General features: G+C 35.9%; 2 protein-coding genes across 2 annotated transcripts in view; one reads left to right on the top strand and one right to left on the bottom strand.

Moving 5' to 3' along the window:
- LOC149541294 (uncharacterized) overlaps positions 1-14186 on the bottom strand; it is a 37823-nt gene extending 23637 nt beyond the window's left edge. Inside the window, exon 1 of the mRNA XM_089796589.1 lies at positions 13361-14186. Coding sequence (XP_089652715.1) covers positions 13361-13799 — 439 coding nt within the window. The 5' untranslated portion in view covers positions 13800-14186. The remainder of the gene's footprint in view (positions 1-13360) is intronic.
- LOC149541295 (uncharacterized) lies at positions 2386-13175 on the top strand. The gene is made up of 6 exons (XM_089796041.1): positions 2386-3579; positions 3697-3849; positions 3935-4335; positions 4441-4846; positions 4982-5502; positions 13116-13175. The coding sequence occupies exons 1-6, from the start codon at positions 3366-3368 to the stop codon at positions 13173-13175; spliced, it is 1755 nt and encodes a 584-aa protein (XP_089652167.1). The 5' UTR covers positions 2386-3365.
- Positions 14187-17765: the final 3579 nt, after the last annotated feature.

Here is a 17765-nt window from a genome sequence, read left to right as displayed (position 1 = left end):
ATGCTTTTGACTGTCAGACGCAAATTAGATACGTCGACCCTTATGCAAAACGACAAGGTGAATATTGCCGTACGAATTTCTTAACGAATTTTATGATTTTTTTTTCATTTTTTAGGGGTTCGCCGAATTTCGAACTTGAAGCCGAAAATTCGGCGAACCCTGTGACTAAGACTACAAGCACAGTGCCTCTTCATATTCATACCAGCCATAAAGAGAGATATATATTAATATATATAAGAGAGATTAGGTCTATAATATATTGATATGGATAGAAAATTTGATATCATATCAATTTGGAGATATATATATATATCCTCATTATAATAGAAAGTAATATAATAAGATATCTACCTAGGAGAGATAATATCTATTATGTTCTAATTAAGATAATTGAGATTAAGATTCTAAGTTATCAATATCACCTAGATTTGATAACCTTATCTAAGGTATTTATCTATGTTACATACAAAATTTAAAAAGACATACATACGCTGAATCTGATCAAAACTTCAACGGTCCAATCTATGGTTGTCAAAGGACTGTTCCAAAGAAATTTTGGGCTGAAGTAGTCAACATTATCATCTATCTTCTTAAACCCTCTCCTACTGTAGCTGTAAATAAACAGACTCCAAAAGAGGCCTAGTTAGGTCGTAAGCCCAGAATCAGTCATCTCAATTTTTTTGGCTCCAGTACCTTTGTTTGGACCCCTAATGCTAAGCGTGCCAAGTTGGATACCAAGAGCCAAAAAACTAATGCTAACTAGCTACAATGATAATCACAAACTACTGACTAGTTGACATCAAGGAAAATCATCTCATCTTCGATGGTGACGCAGTCTTTCAAAAGGAACAAGAGCTATTTCTGCTCTCTCCTCTAGTTATAGATTTAGAGGGTTAGCATCTCAAGGCTGAAGCCTCATGGCTTGGGTGTTCATCTTCCATTAGATCCACTTGATGGGAGGGCTCTAGTTGTTCTTGTTCTTCCATCTCCACCATTCCTTCTCTTTTAAGATCAACCAGACATGCAGCTATACCACCTGATTTTTCTCAGGATTCATTTGATCTTCTGTTCGATGAACTTGCTCCTATTGCACCTCTTGCAACTGATGTTGGCACTTCGACTAGCCTAAATGGTGGGCTAAGACAATTGGTGATTTTCACAATGATGAGCCCATCAAGACTAGAACTACTAAAAAGAAGAGCAAACCTTCTGATTCTATAGAGATGAAAGAGATACCTGAGTGGGAAGAAGTTATGAAGACTGTGCATCATATCTTGTTGAAAAACAACAGTTGGGTTATGTCAGAATTTCCTTTAGGGAAGAAACCCATCAGATGTGAATGGGTTTACAAAGTCGTATACAATGTTGATGGTACTGTAGATTGGTACAAGACTCATCTCGATGCCAAAGGTTTCTCTCAGTGTGAAGGAATTGATTATGAGGAAACCTTTGCTCTGACAACAAAGATGATGATCATCAAATTGGTCCTCTCCATGACAGCCCAATGTGGCTAGAAGCTAGAAGGTTTCATCAAATGGATGTCAAGAGTGTCTTCTTGAATGCAAATTACACAAAATTTACATGGTGCAACCTCCTAGATTCAAGGTTGTCCGTAAAGAATACCAAGTACTCAAATTGATGAAAGCACTCTATGGCCTAAAACCGTATCCTTAGGCATGGTACATGAAACTTGATAAATACCTTACAAATCAAGGTTTCTAGAGGAGTCCTTCTTACTCAAATTTGTATGTCAAAACTATTGGCAATAACATCATCCTATTGATTATTTGTGTTGATGATCCAATCATTATTGGCAGCTTGACATCTTTGATTTAGGGAACAAACAAAATTTATACCATTCTTTTGACAGGAGCCGACTGGAGAATTTAGCAAAGGCAGAGAGACGAAGTGTAATATACAGAGTAACGAGAATCGCCATAAAATCGCTTGAATCGGCGATTCGGCGATTAGATTCAGCAATGGCGATTTTTTTGGAGTCGGAAATCGCCATTGCCGATTTCTTCAAGTGAATCGCCTGAATCGCCGATTCAAGCAATTCAGGCAAAAAATCGCATGAATCGCCTGGAAAAATTGGCAAGAATCGCCCGCGGCCAATAAAGTATAGAGTTGTAAAATTTTAAAAAATTGCTTGGTTTTTTTACTTTGTTTTTGACCATTTCTCTTTGTTATAACCCTAAAGGGCCTTCTATTTATTTAACATGAGTAGAAGAGAGGAAAAGTGAGAGAGAAGAAGAGAAAAGAAAAGCCATAGGTTTCTAACCAGCAAGAAGAAAGAGCACAAAAGAGATCAGCAATCCATTTGGGGAGGCCATCAATTGCATTGGGAGCATTAGGGAGCCAATCTCAACACTCCTCAACTCATTTGCAAGAGGTAAGTGCTTTTTTTTTTTTTTGCATGTTAGTGTATTATGCATTTTTTGTTAAATTTTTATAGTTTTCAAGATTTTTAGTTTAGATCTTGAATGTTCTTTATTTTTACTAAGTTGCAAACTAGGGTTTGTTGTTTTGTAGCTTTTATTAGCTTCAAACTTTGATATTTTACATATAAATTTTTATTGCAGCAGCCTTTGCTTTCATTTTTTGCAAATTCGCAATGGGTAGAAAAGATGAATGTTGGAAATATAACGAAGAGTTTCCTGGAAGAACCAAATATCAAACAAAATGTATTTTTTGTAAAGAAAAAATAACTTCTGGGGGTATTTATAGATTGAAATACCACATTGCTGCTATACCTGGACACGATGTTACAATTTGCACTCACCAAACTCCTGAGGCAAAACGCACTTGCTTAATGGCATTAGAAAAAATTGAAAAAGACAAAGCCAATAGGAAAATGCAACTTGAAGGGTTAAGGGGTATTGGCTCCCATGTTCCCGCATCCACATCTGCAGCCGCATCCACATCTGCATCTGCATCAGCTTTTGCATCTGTAGGTTGTGTTGGAGAGGGTTCTTCTAGGCCTCCTTTTTATCCTAGTTCTTCTGCTCGTGCTAGTGCTAGTCGGTCACATACTGAGACAGAGTCCCACACCAACCTATTGCAGCCTAGAGTGCGGAAAAACAGAATGGATAGTTACTTTGTGCCCCGCACTACTCCTGGTTCCCAACCCACGCTTGAGGGCATGGGTTTGAACAAGGAAATTCATGATGCTGCCAGAAAGGAGATATGCAAATTTTGGTACTTTTGCAACATATTGCAGCCAGGTAATTGATTCTTTTTTCGTTGTTTTCTTTAAAGTTAAAATTAAAAGTAAAAGTAAAACTTTAATTATATTTACTTGTTTTATAATTTGAGTCTTTGACATCTAAATTTTTATTTGTGACAGGGCTCCTTATTGGCAGAACATGATAGACGCGGTTGCTATTTGTGGTCCGGGGTTTAAAGCCCCAACTGAGGCTGAGTTGAGCGGATACCTCTTGGATGAGATGGTAGAGGACATGAGGGCTGAGCTCGAGGAGAACCGAAAGGAGTGGATTGCAAAGAGTTGCACCATCATGACTGATGGTTGGACAGATAGGAGGAATAGAACACTCCTCAATTTTCTTGTATCCTGTGGAGGTAATTGATCATTCTACTTTCCTACATACATAATTGTAAATTTTGATTTGTTGAATGCTAATTTGTTGATGATCCATTTAATTTTAATATTCTAATTCGTTGTTTTGTTACTTGTAGGATATACCATGTTCATCAAATCCATTGATGCTTCCGCACATGTAAAAAATGCCACATACTTATGTGAGGCTATTGAGGAAGTCATAGCAGAGGTGGGAGAACAAAATGTGATCCAGGTGGTGACGGATAATGCAGCAAGTTATGTTGCTGCAGGTAAACTTTTAACTTTTCAAGTTTTGAAAATAAATTTATTTGAATTTTGAAATTTGAATTTCTAATTGACTTAAAATTGTTGTAGGTAAACTTTTGATGGAGAGGCACCCCACCATATTTTGGTCCCCTTGTGCGGCACATTGCATTGACCTCATGTTGGAGGAAATTGGCAAACTTGAGTTTGTCAAGTCATGTGTGGAAAGGGCAAAAAACATATGCAAATTCATTTATAATCATTCATTTGTCCTTAGCACAATGAGGAAGTACACAGAAGGCAAAGAGTTAGCTCGCCCAGGTATCACGAGGTTTGCCTCGAATTTCATCACCTTGCAGTCCTTGTTGACATCAAGGGATGAATTGAGGAGCATGTTTGTTGGGCGGGAGTGGATTTCCTCTTCCTATGCTACGACCACTGTAGGGATAGATGTGGCGGATTGCATATTTGATGAGGATGGTTTTTGGAAACCTGCTAGAGAAATCCTGCAGGTAAATTTATTGCAATTTAACATTTAGTATTTTACTTTTACTTTTAAGTTATATTATTTTATATTTAAGTTTTGACTGAAGTTTTTTGTTTTACTTTATATGTAGGTCACTGAGCCCCTTGTAGCTTTGCTACGAACTGCTGATGGGGAGAAGCCCTCTATGGGCTACATTTATGAGGGCATGGATAGGGCCAAGGAGGCCATCAGAGCCCAATATGCAGGAGTGCAGGAGAGGTATGGCCCTATTTGGGACATCATCGATAGGAGATGGCAGAATCAGCTCCATCGACCCATCCATGCAGCAGCTTACTTTCTGAATCCGGCATATCGTTTCCGTCCTGAGTTCAAGGCGGATGCGGAGGTTCTCACTGGCTTATACACAGTGATTCAGAGGTTGAGTAGCGATGAAGATAGCGCTGCTGCGATTGTTGAGCTAGACCAGTTCAACAATAAAGAGGGGCCACTTTTCTCTAGCAGGATGGCCATAAATGCTCAGACAACACTACAGCCAGGTAAAAATTAAATAATATATTCAATGTTCATGAATCTAGATTCTAATCTTAAAGTTGATTATGTAATTTTAGAGTTAACTTGTAATTTGTAAATGAGACTAATTGTTTCTATTTTCAATTTTTCCCTTATTGCAGATAGATGGTGGCAAATGTTTGGGGCCACAACCCCAAAACTTCAAAAAATTGCCATTCGTATTCTGAGTCAGCCAAGCAGCGCTTCTGGATGTGAGCGCAGTTGGTCCATGTTCGAGCACATCCATTCGAAGAGGAGAAACAGGTTGACAGTGCAGAAGTTGAATGATATTGTCTTTGTTCATTACAACCTCCGTCTTAGGATCAGACAGATTTTGGGCACTGACTCCTCTCCGATCATTCTAGAGGAGATTGATCCAGAATCAGAGTGGCTCACAGAGGTTGTGGATCCAGTCTTCACTGAGGAAGACCGTGTGTGGGTTGACCAGGTGGATATAGAGGCTGAGGCAGCTAGAGCACGTTCTTCAGGCATTGGTAGACGCACACGTGCACGCACAGGCACAGGCCCTAGCGACGTTCATGAGCCCATCTTACATGCGGGAGATATGGCTCGGCAGTCCTCAAGGACCTACATTAGACGTCTTGCTACTAGGCAGACTGGATACTCAGAGGCTGAGGCTGAGGCTGCAGCCGAGCTTCAGGATGATGTTGAGGATGATGATGATGACTATGAGTCTGAGGCTTGAGCTGGAGCCTTGTTTTTATATTTTGTTTACAGATATTGATACTGAATCATTGATAGACATATGTTTCAAACTTTCATGGATCTTCATCTTAGATTCTTACATACATTTATGATTTGATGTCTTATGGATCATCTTACATACATTCTATGATTTAAATCATTGTGATCATTTGATTTCTATTTACTTCAGCTAGCCTACAATTTACATTTTAGATAACATAGTTACATATGTGATGGATTTTATGTTCCATGTTTATGTATGTTAAGTTTTAACTTCTATTTGATGATGTTATAGTGTGTTTAAGTTATATTCAATAAAGGGTGCATGAAATAAGTTTTAAATTGTTAAAATCTTTAAATTTAAAGGGTTTTTTCAAATTTGCCGATTCATCGCCGATTCATTGCCGATTCACGATTCGATTCGGCCTTGCCGATTCCGATTCTTGTTACACTCGTTGGAGATAGACCTTGGGCTTTTGCGCTACTGCCTAGGTGGTTGTTGATGTGAGCTTTGTTCCAGTACAAGATGCATAATCAAATACTTGATGTCTCGAGGAGAACCCATCAAACAATCAATCCTCTCTTGATATAAGGTCATCACTCATGGTATACTTGCAACATAAGATCATGAAATGACTTCAAAGTTCCTTTCAATTGTGGATACTTGCTCAATGAAATAATGTGATTTGTTGGTAATCACTTAGGTGACTTAAGCTAGTTCATTCATTGGATATCAACCATTTGCACTTCTAAAGACTTGGCTTCACAATGTGCAATGAAAATCTATCCAACTTTTCCACTTCAACTCCAACTTAAACTTATAATGTCTATTTCTACTTTTGCTTCTAACTATGAATGAAAGGATCTTTCAAGGTGGGCTTTCATTGGCTTCATGTTCAGACGAATTGCCAGATTGGGATGAGAGGGTTTGTTGGCTTTGTGACATGGAGGATCCCCATTTACTATGAGATTAAAGGGATGTTTTATTGCATTTTCAGGGGGTGTTGGTCTCTTTCCTCCTTTGAGTATATCGATCAGCGATACCTAACCCTTTACCCTCAAGAGATCACGAGGCTTCGGGCCCACACCATTTAGATTTAGTTTCCTTTGAGACAGATCACAAGTCAGCTCATCACCTCCTTCTCAATGGTTTCCCTGACTCGAGGCACCAAGCGGGTGCTTGGTCCCCCTACCCCTAAGCACACTAGATTTGTGAGACCTTGTTGGAGATACTCTCAATAGAAGCTATCCACCCCCAACAGCTCTCAATGGCAGCATAGGGATTCCTCTCACTCTGGGCCATATCCCTCGGTTCTAGGTTTCTTCTCCGCGACAAGGCATGCTTATCTTGTTGCAAACGACAACACCCAATTCTTTGTTCTTCTATTTGTAGTTGTTTTTGTTTTCCCTGGAAACCATTTGGTGTTCCCGTTGTTGGCTAGCCTTTCTTTTTGTGCTCTAGGAGTCCCTTTAACCCTCTTTGTAGTCTCTTGTTGGACATTAATAAAATTAACTATCTTAGGTATTTTCAAATGTTCGATAAAAGTGCTGATATATTGCTTGATTTTTTCGTGGAGTTTTTGGCAATTCCAAGTTTTCAAACTTTTTTGGGTTGGCCGAGCTATTGTCAAGTCCGAACTTTTCAACTATGGCTGCAATAGTGATTATCCCTCTTGAAAAGTTTCTTTACTGCAAACCTTTCAACTTGACCATATTAATAAGTATGGGTTAGTATTTTAGCCCTAAGACTCATAAGTTCAGACTGTAAAGATAAAAAAAGTGCGTTGTCATTTAAATTGAAGCTTTGGAAGCATGTACAACAAGAGGCACTGGAAGCATTATTCCATGTGAACCTGTAATAACATTCTTCTCTTGATAATGGCATATAGCCTAGTGGTAATGCAGCTCATGAAGGTAGCTCATAGTTTACCCAAGTTTTCATTGTAAAGATATAGTCTACCAACCAACACTTCATTCAGAGTGGGTAATATATTTTCTAAACAAACACAAGACAAATTAAAGAATATTTTACTTGTTAAAAATAGATAAATGTTTAACTTCAATACTACTACAATGGGAGCACTTGGAACAACATGAGCCAAGTTCAAAATAAAGTGGAAGCAGTCAAAGTGTGTTTATTTGTTCTAACTACATAGGATTGGTTCTATACACATTCAAATTTGATAATGGGTCCCTATCACCTATAAGTTGTAGCAATATGACCTAAGTTGCCAATTTGGGTTTAAGGACAGATTTGGGTTCAAGTTCAGGTAATTTTTTTTCTCATTTGGGATCATGGGTGGGTTCGTGAATGTGTCTGTGTGTGTGTGTGTGTTATATATACAAAAGAATAAGAGAAACATGCATAATTGCAAAAAAAAAAAAATTCATAGTAAGAATATCTGTTGCTTGATCATTGATCAGTGCCAAATGCCAATAAACATTAAATACTCACTCATTAATCTATCTTCATGATCTTAAAGAAAATCATACATTGAATTACTAAATTGCAACATAGACTAGTTCATCAAATAATAAAGTTTGAAACATAATGATAAATGACAAGTGTTTAGTAGTTTATCAATGATCATAGTATCAAATGCCCTTCAAGGGTAAATTGGGTCATCAAAAAATGAGGGATCAATGGCTTCATCCCTAGCGGCAACTATATCTAGATCCTCATCATTGGAAACCAAACCGGCTTGACTAGTCCCAAATGGTGCCATATCATCCTCCTCCTCCTCAACATGAGAGATTAGATAAGTGAAATGATTTTATTAGGTTCCTTTTAGGGTTACATAAAAAAATATTTTTAAAAATGCTCTTTAAAATTGTTTTATTTCACATTTTGGACCCTACTGCCCCTGGTTCGCTTTGGGTTCTCTCTAGCGCGAACTCGAGTGAACCCTAAGTTCGAAATCTAGACCCTTTCCGAACCTGCAACGAACCCAGACTAATGTGGACCTGGACCCAAATCCAGGCGGTAGGGTCCAAACTTGGTAACTCAGAATATGATCGAAATTCAAATCCAAATTGGCACTAAGTAGGAACAATCAAAGTGTATGTATTAGTTTAGAAGATTGAAAAGATTTTTAGCAAAGCTGTATAAAGTTCTTAGATATTAATATTTTTAGTTGCACTTCATGATTTGTCCCCGCGTGTCTAAAGAATCTCTTTTCAATTGTTATGGACAATGGAATCTTGAAATCTCTACTCAAAAGATTGTTTGTATAAGTACTTAGTTGTAATAGTGAGGGCTCCTGGAACAATGTGACCCAAGTTTAGGCAAAAATGGTGGTGAGTTATAATTCTCAAAAAGTGTTTACTTGTTTACAAAATCATTATTATTTGAGTTCAACTTTAATAATAAACACCTCTAATGGTGAGTCCCAAGTTTGAATCCAACAAACAATCAATGGAACCAATCAAACCATGTTCACTTGCTTACAAGATTGTTTGGTATGAATTTTTTATAGTACTATCACTAAGAGACTTACAAGAGTATAATCCAAGTTCACTAAAATGTTAGTTGGTATGGCCAATTGAAGTGTATTTACTTGAATTGAAGATTGATTCCAGAAGTTTCTAGTTCTAAGGTTAAGATGTCACTTATAACATTGGAAAACAGGTTCAAATCTCTCTCACAATGCAATGCAAATATAGACATGGATGGTCCTTTATGTTAGCATGAATAAAGTATTTTACTTATCTAGTTCACTAAAAGGTTCTATATACATACTTAAGTTTGGGTCTTTAGGAATCTTTCTAGAAAGTCTTATTGTGATAACATCTTAACTTGTGGCATTTCATAATTGGCCTGGGTCATTTAATAATTGCTACTTTATATGTCTCATAACATAAGATTATAAATGTGACATAATCTTGATTATAACTTTCCTCAACCTTGTCTTAGGCTTCATATGTACATTTTATATTCTAGCAATCATTCAAGCATCCGTAATTAAGCAAGATATTATTGTCATTTTCTCTCTTCTAGAAGATAATTTTTGTTATGAAGGTGATCATGGATGTGGAGTTCAAAATTAACTCCTAATGGTATCGGAACTCCAATTCTTGAATACCTTCCTGGATCTGAGGGACATATTTTAGCTTGAAGAATTTGCCAGTTGCAATTTGGGGTTTCACCTTCAAGGCACTCAAAGTTGATTCCACATTGTCAGAGAAAATTATTTTTAGCTTTTTAATACCAAAATCAGACATATTGGGCCAAATCTACCAGGGTTTCAAATTGGTTGAAGTTTGTCAGATCAAGGAATTGTTGAATTTTATAAGCACTTTGGGCCAAAACAAACCCTATCATTGTATCCAAAAGGTCCAAAAACTTAAAGATTGCTTGTCAAATCGTTGAAATTTGACACTTCCATCCTGAGGGCATTAGAGGGTTTTTTAACCGTCAGAAAACATCTGTAAAGCCATATGGAACTGTGCTCAATCACATTGTACAGACTTGACAAGTTGCTTGTGTCAAAATGGTCAATAGAGAATCTCGGTAGCTTGGCATGTCCAGAAAGGATGTTTTGCTTTCTCAACATATTCAGTTTGGTCTATGCCACTGTAATTGGCCTCCTGTGTCACATGTATGATTCTGTCAACATTGTGTAAGCATTGACATAGGTTTAAACAAATTTCCTAGTTTTAATCAATTAAAAAATGTTTTAAATTACCACTGGCTTGGTAGTGCTCCATGCTGGTTTGCAAAGGCCAAATCATATCTACATCCAAGCGCTTATAAGCACCACCGCCGCTAGTGGTGGATAAATTTTCCAGCACTCTAGTAAATCACATGGGTACTCAAGGTCTAGTCCCCTGTGTGTGAATATTGTTCCTTTTTCAGAAATTTTACAAAGATTCGTAAAATTGGCATAACTTTTCAAAAACAAGTCAACATTGAAAAGTTGGATTTGTGTATTTTCTAGTGCAGTGGCTAATTTTTCCAAATTATGTTGTTCAGTGCTAGCATTTGTAGTTTGAAGTCAAAACACCATTCTTGGCTCCCTCACTTGTCACATTTTACCACGATCTCCTATTTCCACAATTCTTGTGGTGTTGGAACGTATTTGGGAACTCTTTCAAACCATCTGTTTAAATTTTCTAGTTCCAAACCCAAGTATATTTTATTTTCGTTCTTGTATGAGAGATGTCCTAAAAGATTTCTTGAACATCATGTCACTTAGGAAGGTGTTGTATTGATCAAATCACTTCATATCTGTTACAGATCATCTATCAATCTCTTGTTGTTTGAATCAAATTCTAGTGTCACTCCATTAAAGGGTTTTCCAATGTTCCGTCACAAAGAACAGTCAATCATTTCTGTTGCTTCATCACATTCCTATATTGCCCCAATAATTGTGAATTCCAGTATTTCTTGCCTTTGTTGTTAAATTAAGGTTCCAATGTTTCTTTCCACCAAGTTGTCTCATTGTAGGGAGCTGTATAGTCTCTCACTTTTCCTTCCTATGGAGGGATAATTCATTGTAATTCATAATGGATGTAATCCTTGAGAGGCATTACTGAGTCCTCCATCTTTCATCGCTTGACTGTATTTTTGGAGGAAAATTTTGTTCCAATGGGTTTTCTCCTTTAATTATTTGTGAAAGATTGCATTGTGAAGGGTACTTACACATAGCCCAGTAACTGAGACCCATGATAATCATTTTCAGCTTCATTCACCTAATAAATTAATAATCTACTACTCCCTAAGTTGCATTAATCACTTGATTGTATCTTTTATCTCTTTTGGAGAGGCATTTTGTCCCAATGCGTTTTCTCATTTACTCCATTTATGAGAGATTGCATTGTTAATGGGTACCTAACATGGCTTGGCAGTTGAGAGTCGAGACCATGATAATCTTCACCTTCTGTATCATTTACATAATAATTTACCACTCCCTAAGTTGCACCTAGGGGTAATTACATTGTTAATGGGTACCTAACATGGCCTAGTAGTTGAGACCATAATAATCTTCACCTTCTGCATTGTTTACATAATTATTTACCACTCCCTAAATTGCACCTAGGGGGTGAAATGTTGATGTTTAAATAAGATATTTTACCTATGTACCTCACCAGTTGTTCCTATTTACATAATTTACTTAGGTTATAGGGAATCTTTCCAAAAGGTCCAACTGTCATAAGATTGTATCCTGTCATGTCATAACTTGCACCTAGAGATAGGGTGTTGGTGTTTAAGATATTTTACCTAACTACTTAATTAGTAGGTCCTATTCACATAGTTTACTCAGGTTTTAGGGAATCTTTCCAAAAGGTCTGAATTGTCATAAGGTTGTATCTTATCTTGTAGCATTTAGTAGTTGTCACTTTAGATGTCTCATAATATGGAATTAAGACAAATCATAAACTTGTTCAACCCTATCCCTCAACCTTGTGTTTATTAACAAGGTCTTATATATATACATTTCATAGTCAATCAATCATTCAAGCATCCATAATCAAGTAAGCTATTCTTGCAATTTTCCCTCTTGTTGGTCATTTTTGTTTTGCAGGTAAACCTGGGGTATGGGGAGTTCACAATCAACTCCTACATTTTAAAGGATGGGAAATGCAAGTATACAATAAGGAAAAGTCTAAAAGCACCCAAAAATATCAGAATAAAAATCTAGTATGAATATGGACAGGCTTGCCATTTTAACACAAGATTATGCAGTTTATTCTAGCATATAGAAGATCTCCACAATCTTACAAGAATAGTTCAACATAAAAGAACTGAAATGGAAAGGCTTCTCAATGGATCATAAAATTATAGACAGCATTCTATAGCATATAGAAGTGACCTACTTTTTCTTAGAACATTAGTTGAACATAAAAATAAACAGCGTAAGAGTACGATTCCCAAAGGAACATTTAAATAAAAAGTGCATTCTAAAATGATCCATATTTACAGATCTTATGAATGCATTCCAAGATCATTATTCACTTCATTAATAGCAACCCATCATCACATCTATAATAAGAAAAATAAAACCCACTATGAAACAATTACATACCAAAGTTTTTTTAGAGTGAGTATTTGTCCAAGGGGTCGAGCTTTGGTTAAGCATTGAATTTTCAATGCAGGGACCCTAGTTCAAATACCAGTGGGATGTCTCAAGCGGAGTTCTGAGTTGTGATTCTTCGTCTTCCATAGTTGGCTTCTAATGCAGAGACAATTTCTAAATAAGTGGATTTTTAAGTTGTGACTAAGGGTTTTTCATAACTGGTTTCTAGTATGGTTGTTTGACTTTGAACTAAGCTGATGTTATCAGCTTATTCTCATGGTTATCCTCAAAAGAGCTTGTATAGGTCACATGTTGATGCCTCTATGAGCATTATATTTATAAACGATGGAGAGAAAGCTTGTAATAGTTGAGCAGCCCAACGTACAAGTTGTGAAATGGAGGGAGCACTAATTACAATGTGTACTATCCAGTTGTAGCATATGGTAGCAATTTATGATTGCAATTTATTATACTGGGGTTGTCTCCCTCCGACATTCAAAAAGAGTAGAATTAATGTAAACAGTAAAAATTGCAGGTTCGTTGCTTTTACAAAAGTGGGTCTATATCCCTCCACGAGAAAATAAATGGGAGATGATCAATAAAAAATTTACAATTTGATAGCTCCTGGGAAGGATAACTCCCCGGCGTCCAAACAAATTATGAAGAAAAAATAAATTTAAAAAAAGATCTATAGTAGCTTTGGAAGACCTGTATATTAAAAAATTAAATATAATGTTAAACCTTTTTCTAGAGTTGAAACCAGAGGTCTACTCTACTTACCATAAATAACAGTCAAAATGTTGAGCACCACAATACCAAAGATTTTCCTTGATGGAGAACCAATTTTCTTCCAAAGACCTCCTCTCTTAATCACCAATTTCACTTTCTTCTTCAGATCACTGGCAGATTCCACAATTCGACTGATACCGTCATCACTTAATTCATCTTCTTTCAGCTTCAACAAATCTGCAAATGCAGTTTCCTTCTGTTTTGTGAGCGCCAGGATTTCTTTCTCAGTGATAGAGGGTTTCAAAAGCCCCACCTCTAAAAAGGGTTTCTTATTTTGTTTTCCATTACTGAAAGACGATGATGAAGATTTAGAAGACGAGGACTTTGCAATAATGACAAATCGGAAGACACTGTTTTCAGTGGGTTTTCTTTGACGAGAATTACTGTTAGCTGAATGCCAGCATAACTTGCATCTAAGGCACGCAGCCATTGAAAGTCGAACTAACAAAAATAATCAGGAGGTCACCAGACAATAAAAGAAAAACAATCAATCAAGTTTACCGAAAGAATTTGAGCATATAGATGAAATAGGACATCAAAGAGCTGCTAAGGTGCGTATATTTCGACCGCAGATATTGAAGATGGGGACACTACCTTTTAGTTAATTTATTCCTCCCTTTCATTATTTCTGAAATTCAGCTTCATGAATATCTAGATGTGGGGTTTGGTTGGTTTGGGCCTACTCAGGATAAAACCATATGATGAATGTTTATAATGTTTTTATGCTGTTTTTTGTTTTGGTTTGAATACATCCCAACGATATTTTCCGACCCTGAGATCCCCTGGTCTCCGCCGCCTTCAGTGTGTTCTAAGGTGTATATATAATTTTTTAAATTAAAAATTAAATAGATTTATGTTAATATTGAAACTTATAATTTAGGAAGAATAATTATTATCTATTTCTATTAATTGGAGCAGCCTAGTAGTCTCAGCAGACAGTGAGGGTTAAAAATTGCATTGTTAAAATATTCTTCAAAAATTAAAAAAATAATATTTATTATAGGGACATTAGTTCTATATATTGTTATTCAAAAAATTCGGCAACTACTCCTAGTCGAATAAGCTGTCCTTAATGTTTGTAGAATATTTTTGTTGATAAAGAAACAAATAAAGTGATTAGCGATTAATACATTTTAAGTTGTTCAACAATATTTTTGTTTTTGTTTTTTTTTCTAGTGTTCTTTCACTTGTTTTTTAATCTTCATGGTAATTTGTTGAATAATTGTTTTGGTTATAATCTTTTATAGGTGTGTTGTGGTTTGTTCTATTTGTATTTCATTTCATTTTCTACACAAATATATTTGGGAAACTATATTCTTAGGACTTTATGTTTCTTTTAATACAATTTAAAATCTACTTGTCAACATTTTATTTACTTCATCTAGCATTTTCAATGTCTTCCACACACTTCTTATTTGTTTGAGATGGAATTCCAAATTTATGTCTATTAGTTTATTTCACAAGTCAATCAATTATCTAGTATTGTTCAAAAGATCACAATTTCTCTTATAGATCTAAAGGTTTGAATTACTTCTATTCAATTAAGGCAGAAGGCATTGGATTCTCACTAGGTGGCAAATAACTTTAAGATTCTCACTAGGTGGCAAATAACTTTAAGTTGGTTAATTTTACATCCAATACTGTTGCACTTTCTTCTCCAAGTCATTAATTTGGTTTTCTTATAAAATGGTATTTTAGAATAATTTTTTTATTTTAATTGCACTATATCACGTAAAAAGGGTGGATCTAGAGATAGTTACATCCTAAAGTTTAAACAAGGTAAAGTTTTGTATCCAAAGAGAAGTTGTTAAGCATCCAGAGCTATAGAACTAGTAATAGAACTAGGAGATTTGATACAAGAAATGAAAGCAAAAGGAATTTATCACAATTTGGATAGCCTAGAGCTTCTCTAGAATGGTACTATAGTGAAGATCAACACTACATGATTAAGACAAACCGTGACATCGTGAACAAGCTTTGCACAAATAAATATGAGAATCATCATGTATGTTAGTAATCTAGTTATTGCTACACTGGTGCACTCAGATAGGAATTGACCTTTATTGAAAGGAGAGGGGGAGCTTGGGGTACCTTAGCAACCATATAAGGAGTTGTGTCCCAATGATGTTGGAGGGCTTGTAAATGGTCCACTTCAAGTGCAAAATTATTTTCTTGCATTTATATATATGTCGACACTTTGGAACATGTCATAGATTTCAAATATAATATATGGTTGCCAATAGCACACAATTGGTAAAGAGAGTAGATTTTTTATCAATCTAGAGGTTAAAAGATCATTTTCCTACAAGAATGCTTGATTTGGGTATAATAGTGAGGTTTTCAAAGAAATCTCCTAGACATAGTATATGCCAACAAAAAGGTTAAATTGTAAATATGAATCCAATAACAAGTTGTTTGAGATATAAGAGAAACCCAAAATAGGTGTTTGAGAGTTCTACATGCCCATAAGAAGGGGTAGTAAAGTTTGGAAACACCTAAAAGAATCAACCTAGAGCTACAATGAGGACCTAGATAAAGAACACACAAAGCAAAGAGTGCACGCTTTAATCTAATAATGATCTACCAAACTTCCTAAAATCTATACTATCCAATACCAAAGAAAGATTCAAAGGTACTGTAACTAGTCAAGCATCACCTTTATAAACTTGGTAATTGATAAATAGAGTATTAGGATGGTCATTTCTATTCTTCTACCATGGTTTACAATTTCAAACCCTAATTTTGTGTAGCATTTTCATGAATAAAATTAATAGCAACCTCAAGGAATTTGAAATCCTAATTAGTGAATATGTGTGTGTGTGTGTGTGTACACACACACACACACACACACACACACACACACACACACACACACACACACATATATAGTACATATATAGAAATATGCATACATGTGTGTGTGTGTGTGTGTGTGTGTGTGTGTGTGTGTGTCTTTAGGTCAAGAAAAAACATTGTTCTCTCTATGGACAAGGATGATATGATAAATCAGCAATGCATATTTCTACAAAAGGAATGCAAGATGATGATAATGGTCGTGAATATTTATCATCCTTACTCATTTTTATCCATTCATATTTTTTTAGCATTTTTTTGTTTTATATGTTCATAGTTCACCATTTTGTGTGTGTGTGTGTGTGTGTGTGTGTGTGTGTGTGTGTGTGTGTGTCTACACACACACACACACACACGTATGTATGTATGTATGTATGTATACATACATATACATATACATATACATATGCATACACATACACATACACATACACATACACATACACATACACACACACACACACACACACACACACACACACACACACACACACACACACACACACACACACACACACACATATATATATGTATGTATGTATGTATGTATGTATGTATGTATGTATGTCTTTAGGTCAGGAAAAAACATTGTTCTCTTTATGGACAAGGATGATATGATAAATCAACAATGCAGATTTCTACAAAAGGAATGCAAGATGATGATAGTGATCGTGAATATTTATCATCCTTACTCATATTTATCCATTCATATTTTTTAGCATTTTTTTGTTTTATATGTTCATAGTTCACCATTTAGTGATCACAATATCGGCCTTTCAAATATAGTGTTGAAAATGCCTTTTTAAAATTAAAAAAATGATGGTCGAGAAATGCTAAACATGACATAAGTTTCTCACCGATCTTTGTTTTGATTATATAAAAACAGGTTTTAAAGGATCCAAAACCTTTAACAAAGTATCAGAGAAATAAGAACATAAAATTTTAGAGAACAGAAGGCCTCAAAGCCAAAAGAGAATTAGATAGAATAAGCCACAAAACAAGAGGTCAGAATACAACTATGCACTAAAAGACAGCAAAAGAAAAGCAAAAAGGCAACCTCCGAATAGCTACAGTGTCTTCAAAAGGTCCACTACTTGGTTTGATTAGATGTTCATATTTTCCGCAGAAGCTTTCATGTCATCCAACTTTTTTTCTTCCACTCCATTCTTCTTGGAATTAGCCCTTGTCTACTTGCTCGGGCCCTAGTCCTCATTCACAGCATGGGAGTCTTGGCCTTTACTCTGTTCCAACTTGTTCAACAAGGTTTTGAAGTTGTTAGCCACAGTCTTCAAAATAATGCAGTTTTGATCTGCCAATTTCTTGATTGTTTTCTCCATGTTACTCACTCTAGAATCTAGACCATCCATCCTTTTGTTGAAGATCTTTTCCTAATTGATCTAAATTCCTATTCTTAGTTTCAATTGTTGGCACATGCTTTATCAAATTCTTTACCTCTTTCACATTTCCAATGACCTCACAAAGTCTATCAATGTGTTGATCCAGAGTTCTTTCCTCCCTTGTCATATTGCTGAGCTGATCAAAG

Source organism: Cupressus sempervirens, chromosome 8 (assembly GCF_028749045.1).
Source record: "Cupressus sempervirens isolate cs-2001-9-10 chromosome 8, ASM2874904v1, whole genome shotgun sequence".
Lineage (NCBI taxonomy): Eukaryota > Viridiplantae > Streptophyta > Pinopsida > Cupressales > Cupressaceae > Cupressus > Cupressus sempervirens.
Note: the sequence above shows the minus strand (reverse complement) of the source record. Positions and strands in the feature narration are given on the sequence as shown.